At 57.8% G+C, this 8,641-nt stretch overlaps 1 protein-coding gene across 1 annotated transcript in view; it reads right to left on the reverse strand.

Annotated features, from left to right (window-relative positions):
• Window positions 1–8,641, reverse strand: part of PROM2 (prominin 2) — a 31,369-nt gene that overhangs the window by 17,672 nt on the left and 5,056 nt on the right. The window contains exons 2-7 of the mRNA XM_029912726.1: window positions 7,368–7,525; window positions 3,901–3,993; window positions 2,451–2,540; window positions 1,315–1,514; window positions 1,028–1,102; window positions 875–938 (exon numbers count right to left, since the gene is read on the reverse strand). Coding sequence (XP_029768586.1) covers window positions 875–938; window positions 1,028–1,102; window positions 1,315–1,514; window positions 2,451–2,540; window positions 3,901–3,993; window positions 7,368–7,525 — 680 coding nt within the window. The remainder of the gene's footprint in view (window positions 1–874; window positions 939–1,027; window positions 1,103–1,314; window positions 1,515–2,450; window positions 2,541–3,900; window positions 3,994–7,367; window positions 7,526–8,641) is intronic.

Here is an 8,641-nt window from a genome sequence, read left to right on the forward strand (position 1 = left end):
CTGGGCTTACAATGCAGCCATACCCTCAGAGACTCGTATTACCCCAGTTTGAGTCCCCAGTAATGGGTAGGAGGCTGGCCTGTGTTTCAGGAGACATAGGTCCTACGCTCAGCTCTGCAACTAGGGTTACCAACTTTGGTTGGATGAATTCCTGGAGGTTTCATCACATGACATTGTCTTTCATTAAAGATCCATCTTTAATTCCTGGGGACTCCAGGACAATCCTGGAGGGTTGGCAACCCTGTCTGCTACTGATGTGCTGGGTGACCCTTGGCCTGTCACTTACCCTCTCACTATTTCGACTGTAAGGTCCTACAGGGCAAGGCCTGTCTCCTGCTGTAACCACACCAAGCACAGTGGGGGCCTGGTCTCTGCTGTGGCTCTTTGGCTGTCTCTCTCACTCCTCGAAGGTTTAGTGCCTTTCAATATTGCCACTATTCACGCCAATTTCCAAGGGTTTATGACCCCAGTACAAAGATTTTCTTGTTTCTTGCAGTTCCATTGAATACAAGCAGGATCGTTTCCCAGGGACAGGTATTTCGGTGCCTAACTTCCTTTGAAATCAGTGGGAGTTAGGTGGCTAAATCCCTCCGAGGATCTGGGCCCCAGTGCCTGGCAGGAGCATGGATTAAAGGAAACAACAAAATAAGAGGGAACAAAAGTAAAGTCCCCAGAGGAGAGCACAGGGGGTGCATATCCTAACAGTCTGAAGCCATGCTGGGAACAAAATGGCCGCTGTCTCTGCAGACAGTTTTTTTTCTTAGGAATTTAAAGGGACAGTTCTCAAGAACCAAAGGCGTTGTGGTTGCATAGCTCCATGGCCCAGAGTTTGGAAGTATAACACCCTACTGACCATAAAAGAGGTTTTGCTCACCCTGCACAACCTGGGCCATCTTCGCAACGGCTAGGTCTGGCATCGAGTTGAAGGTGCTGTTGCCCTGGAAGAGCAAAAAGAGACGTGTTCTCCCGCAAAATCGAACCAGCTTTCACATTTGCAAACAGGCCCCAGGCCTTGTCAGTCACATACCTGGTCAATCAAGTCTGGGAAGTTAGCTTTGGGGAGACCAGACAGTGTCTTCAAAACTTGTTCCACCGAAGGAACCTACAGGAAGAAACCATCATTCCATGAACAGGCGAGTTCCCCTCTACAACTCGGCAGAGTGTCCCTGCTGAGCCAGCGTACGTGGGTGGAGCAGCGTTGAGGGATGTCCCGCACCAAAGGAATGGACACAAAGGTGCCCAAGTGGCAAGAGAGACCCACCCTTCCATCAGACCTGGGAGGAGAAGGCCTTCTCTCTACGATCCTACACTCACCCTGCTGTAGTCAGCTCCCGGCTCCAAGCTCTGGGCTTTGCCCAGTGCCCGGGCACAGGACGTGCAGCGCGGACTGTCCAGCAGGGAGACTGCGCTCTCCTTGCGATCTCTAAGTGCCAGGCTCAGCTCGTCCTGGAAATGGGTCAGAGTCCGCACGGTCTTGTTGAGAATCTGTAAATGGTTCAGCGAGTTCTGTAGGTCTTAAAGAGAAAACCCAAGGCTAGTTCTGGTGCTCCGCTCCGTCTGTGCCACTAACGCTATTCCCCTCGCTGGCAGGCTGGCCCCCAGGCCCTCCTGCCTTGCTGCTACACAAGTAGCTACGGAGCAGCTCAACAGACAGCCATCTTCAGTGCAGATGCCATCCCCCTGGGCCCCAGCCTCTGGCTAGAGATAGAATGTCTGGTCATCAGAAGAGGGGAGTGGAACAGAGGAAGTTCTAAGGCATCTTCAGGATATGGGTGAGGGATGAGATGTGAAGCCAGCCCACGCCCAATGTGGGACAGAGGGAGTGGGAGGGATCCCAGCATCAGGCAGAGAAGATCTCTGGGAGGTAGGGGTTTGGACCCGTCCCCATCCTAGTCTGGCATGAGGAGGCTCCAAGGACTGGTCTGGAGGACTCTAAAGTCAGCTCCTTTCATTTCTGACAGTCAGGGCCGGCTCTAGGATTTTTGCCGCCCCAAGCAAAATCAATTTTGGCCGCCCCCCCGTTTTTTTCTTACCCCACCCCCCGGCCCCGCCTCAACTCCGCCCCTTCCCCAAATCCCCAGCCCTGCCTCCTCCCCCCAGGCTCTCAAGCCTGTGAGGGAGGGTGAGCAGCGGCGCGCAAATCAGCTGTTTTGCGCGCCGCGGCCGCTCGGGATCTCCCCCTCCCTCCAGGTTTGAGAGCCTGGGAGGGAGGGGGAGCAGCGGCGCGCGAATCAGCTGTTTCGTGCGCCGTGGTGCGTGAGCGGCGGCAGCAGCGGAGGTGAGCTAGGGCGGCCAGGGCACATTTTTAGGGGCGGCATTCTGGCGCCGGCCATGCCGCCCCTAAAAATGTGCTGCCCCAAGCACCAGCTTGTTTTGCTGGTGCCTAGAGCTGGCCCTGCCTACAGTGAAGGACAGTCCCACTCGCAGGAGAAGGTGAGCCGCCATCTTACCTTGTGCTCTGCCCTGAATGGCCTCCAGCACTGAATACACCTGCTCCTTCAGCAGCGAATGGATGGTGAGGCCGATGTCGCGGCTGACATCTGAAAAGCACAAACCACCCTTTGTGAGCTGCTGCCTCTGCCCTGCATGGAGCAGACGTTGCTCTGACTCTCATGAAGCGGGAAGAAGCTACGGGCTGCAGTCAGGCTCCATTGCGGCAGAGTCTCACGCACATGGGGAGCTGGAATTTGGAGTCTGGAAACCCAGTTTTATAAACACCAGACCTGAGCGAAAGGACACCTCCTACAGCAGGCTGGAGTGGCGTGTCTCTCAGCCCCTGTGGGCTGCAGCCATTAGATGGTGTCGTCCCTCACTAACACACACACAGGGCCGGCTCCAGGCACCAGCCCACCAAGCCTCTGGCTGCCGGGGAGAGCGGAGCCCCGGCCGGGCTCGCCGCCCTCCCCCCGGCGCTCTGGCCGCCGGAGAGAGCGGAGCCCCGGCGGGGCTCTCCGCCCTCCTCCCGGAGCAGCCTCTGGCCGCCGGGGAGAGCGGAGCCCCGATGGGGCTCGCCGCCCTCCCCCCGGCGCTCTGGCCGCCGGGGCTCCGCTCTCCCCAGCGGGGCTCGCTGCCCTCCCCTGTGGGGGGGGGAGGTTTTTTTGCCTGGGGCGGCAAAAAAGCCAGAGCCGGCCCTGCACACACAAAGCCAGTATGCTGCACAATGCAAACTTCAACGACTTCCATGACTTGCGCTGATAACTGAGAGCAGGATCTGGCATTATCTCTGCCTTTTCCTCTCCCTCGGGGTGAACCGTGGAGACAGTCCCGCTCTCTCCCTGCCCTCGTGGGGTCAGAGACCCGACGTCCACCCAGGCCTGCTCAAAATCTCTCTATAGATTGGACAACCTATGCTGATTTGAACCAACCATGAAGAACCACTCCCAGCTCCGCAAAGGGTTCGGGAGCGTCTCCTCCTGCCCCAAAGGGGGCTTTGCTTAGGGTTAGGGCGAGGGCTATGAACATGCACGCGAGATGCCCATGAGCGCTTGGGGCAGGGTTAAAGCAAAGCTGCTGAGAAATCGCTCCTTGCCGTTTCGGAAGGCTATGTGGTCCAGTGGGAATTTTCCTTTTGTTGGGCAAGCACTGAGAAAGACCCCGGGCGCATGGGATAGAGTTTATTTGGGGCAATGGGAGTCCAGATGCTGTGGATACAGTTGGGGCTTAATGACTTGATTCTGCTCCCGTCCAAGTCAATGGGAGCTTTGCCATGACGTCGCTGGGAGCAGGGAATAGTGGAAGGGAGTTGGGGTCATGCAAAGAAACATGTGACAACTGCTCAGAGAGGAGAGCTGGGACCAGGGGTCACGGAGCTGCTTTCCTCTCCCCCAGGTACCAAGCCCCCCAGGAATAGGGGAGACTGCTCTGGCCTAGAAGAGGAAAGGCCAACAGCCAGACACTCACTGTTCAGGTCACCGATTATTTGCTGTCTGGGCACTGCAAACTGCTCCACGACAGACTGCACCCCCTGCCGGAGAGAGAGAAGCAGAGAAAGGTCTCACTCAGCCCCCTGGAGGCTGCATCAACATAGTCAGTTGGCTTGGGACCCACCATCACTTGGGCCCATGAGGCCTGGCTGGGCTCTGCCTCTGAGCTTGGGGCACGGTTCGTCATGCTCCTGCCCCCAGACAGGGGTCCCCCGTGTGAGCAGATAGCCCTTGGGTTTGTTCCATTCCATGTAGCTATCCCAGTTTTGCTCAGTTAATTCTCCTGGACCCCAGCACCCGCCCAGTCTCTGCAGGCTGTAAGGCCCCACCAGCAGGGCCGGCTTCAGGGTTTTTGCTGCCCCAAGCGGCAGAAAAAAAAACAAAAAAAAAAAGCCGTGATCGTGATCGGCGGCAGCTCCACCGTGCCGCTTTCTTCTTCGGCGGCAATTCAGCGGCAGGTCCTTCCCTCTGAGAGGGACCGAGGGACCCGCCGCCGAATTGCCGCCGAAGAGCCCGATATGCCACCCCTTCCCCTTGGCCGCCCCAAGCACCTGCTTGCTGGGCTGGTGCCTGGAGCCGGCCCTGCCCACCCGGTTCTCGTGAGGGATCGTCCCACTCAAGCCTCGGCCTACTGCAGTGGATCGTGACCATAAAGAGCCGAGTCAGCTGCCAAGGACGGGTCGTGGTCCCCCTCGTTCTGTGGCTAATGGCTGGTCCCAGTGGGGTCTAATCACGAGTAACATCATGGCTGGGTCCCCTCTCACCAGGCACGCGCGGCCAGCACCAAGGTCGCTAAATCCACTCCTCCCAGGCGTGTTCTAACCACATCCTAGCGAAGACAAGGGCTTTCACTGACAGGACGCCACCCAGGGAAGGCACACAACTCCCCAAGATCCCCTGCACTGGCTTCTCCATCCACCACCCAGAGGTGGGAACCCTGCTTCCTGGGCAAATCTCCACCCAGCCTTAGCGAGTGGCGCCTTCCCTAAACAATAACCGATAAACTCCACGCAACCAGGGCGCTCTCTCCACTCACACAGCAACCGAGCTGCTCGCTTGGCCCTGGGCTGAGTGGCCAGGTGCTGGAGCGGGGACCCAACGCCCTACACGAGGGCTTCTGGGAGAGATGTAGTTATGGTGCCGTCCTGGGCCTCCCTTCAAACACAGCTCCCAAATCACCGGTTGGCTCCTGCTGAGGTCGCCACTGGAGAAGGCTGGATCAAGCCCTGGGCAGCCAGGGAAGCTCACCTCTTTAGCCTGCCCCAATCAGCGCTATGGGGAAAATCCAGGTCCCTGGGCAAAGCCTGAATACATTGGAGAGCGGGGGTGTTTGAAACCCTCCTCCCTACCCCAGCGGCAGGCCCCAGAGCAGCCACGTTGCCCCTCACCAGCCTTGGGGCTGAAGTACCCTTTACAGCCCCTAGACACAGGGTTATTTGCAGCATCACACTGGCTTTGCTCCCGCCTACACCCAAACCTCAGATCTGCCTTAGGGGCAAGGTGGGGCACAGGGAGTGGAAGGGGCTCCCCAGATCAGTGGGGCCATGCCAGTTCCACTGAATGGAGGGCCCCGAGGATTTAGCCCTGAGGGAAGGAAAACGCCATTGCATTAGAGCACTGATCATTAAGAGCTGCGAATCTCATTAACCCCACCCTCAAGCCCATGGCTTCGCCGGTGGCTCCCAGGTAGGTACCGGAACCCCGGCCGGGTCTGAGCCCCACCTTGGCTCTGTTCGGCTGGACGGGGCTGTGCCGCAGTGCAGAATGCGGACTGAGCAAACCGCCTGGCCAGGCAGCAGCCGGGAGGGAACGAAACAACGCTTGGCAATTAAAAATGCATTTTTAATGAAGCTGCAGCACGTTGTGCCTGCTCCAGCAGTGAAACCCAGGCCGGCCCCACCATGCCAGCAGCTCTAGGTCAGCCACAGGACAGCCAGGAGATAGATGAAGGTCAGAGGCTGGAGCGGGGTGTAGTATGGTATTTTCCCTCTAGGGGAGCCAGATTAGCCCAGAGGCCCATGGCAGAGAAGAGGAGCCAAGGGTGTTGGGAGAGAGCATGACACCAATCTGCAGAAAGCAGTGGACACTCTTGAAACCTCCCTCCACTTGCTCTGGCATTGGCCCCTACGCCAGCCATCCACAGCCACTTCCTGTCACGTCTCAGCCACGCCCGGCCGGGTGCTGCCCCATGAAGGAGGGGTGGGTGCCCAGGAGGGCGGATCCGGGCCAAGGGCTCAGTGATGCGGAGCTGCTGAGAACTTGGTCTGAGACCCCTCTGCTCATCTCACATGGAGCTGGAGGAGTCTCCGCTCTGCCTGAGGGGAGCTCCGGCTCTGGCCCCGATGCAGGAGGGCGAGTGAATCCAGCAGCCGTGTCTAGTGCCAGCCAGGCTGCTCCTGTGCAGCATGAAAAGCATCCATCTGCGCAGTTAGCAGGGCAGAGGAAGGGGTCTCCTGTGTGACCGCGGCATAGGATCGTAGGAAGGGGACGTGTCGGGTCACGGTGAACTGTCCTGCCCCATAGCTAATATCCCCTGGGCCCACAGGAAAACCAGTGCACAGGGCTCCACCACGCTGCCAGCACCCCAAGGCACAGCACCCCACTGCAGCATCCCATCCCAATGCACAGCACCCCAGTACCTGGTGCCCCAATGCACAGTGCCCCCAGGCATCCCACCGCCGTGCACAGCACCCCACGGCACAGTATCCCGTTCTGCTCCACCTCACCACACAATGTACCCAACCCCACTGCAAAATACTCCGCCCACCTCAGCAGCACCCTTCTCCAGTGCTCAGGACCCCACCCGGCTGCCATCACCCCAAAGCACAATTCCCACCCCGCTCCTCTGTGTAGCGCCACACTGCACCCAGTGTTGGCACAGCCCTCTGCTCAACCCCACAATGTACTGTACTGTGCTTCATCTCATCCCACAGGGTACCCCATTCCGCCTTGGATCGCCCCTCCGCACAGCACCCCACCCGCCCTGGATCGCCCCTCCGCACAGCACCCCACCCGCCAGGGATCGCCCCTCCGCACAGCACCCCACCCGCCCTGGATCACCCCTCCGCACAGCACCCCACCCGCCAGGGATCGCCCCTTCACACAGCACCCCACCCGCCAGGGATCGCCCCTCCGCACAGCACCCCACCCGCCTTGAATTGCCCCTCTGCACAGCACCCCACCCGCCCTGGATCACCCCTCTGCACAGCACCCGACCCACTGGGCAAGAAGGTCGCTGGTGCATCTTTGCCCAGCTGGCCAGGCTGAGCATTGCCCTGGCTGGCGGGCCCCTCCTCGGCCTTTCCCCGGCTCGGTGCTTTCCCCAGCACATTGCAGAGGTGACATGTGTCATCTCCAGGCTCGGGGGAGGTTCATGTTGATTTCCATGCCCTGGATTCACGGCTGTCTCCGAGGATGCCCGCCTGTCTCCTTGCATTAGTGCACCAGCCTTTGAGGAGCCCTGCCGCGGCGGTGGCCGGGCAGCACGCTCAGCCTGCAGTGGGGGGTTCTGAGCCGATCGGAGCAGAAAACTTCCACGTTTGAGCAAGTGGCTGATGCACCCGCCGTGACAGAGCTTCCCTTTGCGCAGCAGCTGCCGCTTGCTGAAGGAGACACGGTTCTGAGTCGGCACCCGCAGCATGCGCAGGGGTTGCAAAGTGGATTGGCTCAGACAGGATCAGACCCTCCCTATGGATTCCGGGGCCAAATCTATCCATCCCCATACATACCCCTCTATCGATTCATCCCCATAGACATCTCTCTATCCCTGTACACCCCCTTCTCTCATGTATCCATCCATCCCCATACACTTCCCTTTATCTATCTATCCACATACACACCCCACCATCTATTCTTCTCAGATTTCGATCATCTATCCACCCACCCACCTACCCTTCTTAGGGTATCTCTCTATGAAATGTGCCCATCTCCATGGTATCTGACTGCCCTAAGTGAGTGCAGCTCGTTGATTTCAATGGTTACATTCCCCCTGTTTGTGCCACATCTGAGAGTATGAAAAAGTGCTCTGTGCTCACTGGTTCAGTCCAAGGCTGGGCTGAGAAGGGCAGCCCAAGCTCAAACCAGGAGGTACTTGTGATGTTTCACTCCATACTCTTTATGAAAATATGCTTATGATATGAATATAACATAACTGAGCTGTACTTTATGCAAGATGGGTCTTGTATGATATCATTGGAAAGGTTATGATTTACTGAATGTGATTAGCCGATTTGTGTGCCTTTATCATTTCTGCATCTGACGTTAGGAATAGTGACTATGTATCTGTATTTCAACTATGCTACCTTGGATGACGCCCCCTGCTAACACGTCAGGTATAACAATGGAAAAGCCAGACAGGGCGGATGGCCCATCAGCGAGGACAATGGGCTGTGAAAAGGTTTGGCCTTCCTGCAGACCCTCCATACTGCCCCTGACTCATGGACTCTGTGATACTACAGAGTCAGGTGGGCTTGTCACCTGATACTAAACATTACCTGGGACTTCTTGTAACTTTCCACTGGAAGGGAAGGGGAGGGTCAAGTTTGGGGAACAAAGGATTCCCGCCTTATGTAAATCCTATTTAAGGGTGGGGAGGAAGGCAAAGGGGACTCCTCCTCTCCACGGCCTGTCTGCCTAAGAAGAAAGACTGCTAAAGCTACCTGAAGGGAAGGCGGGGGCGAGTCCAGACTAGGGTTACCATATTTCAGCAAGCAAAAAAG

The sequence above is a fragment of the Terrapene carolina genome, unplaced genomic scaffold (assembly GCF_002925995.2).
Source record: "Terrapene carolina triunguis isolate 2854851 unplaced genomic scaffold, T_m_triunguis-2.0 Scaffold53, whole genome shotgun sequence".
Taxonomy (NCBI): domain Eukaryota; kingdom Metazoa; phylum Chordata; order Testudines; family Emydidae; genus Terrapene; species Terrapene triunguis.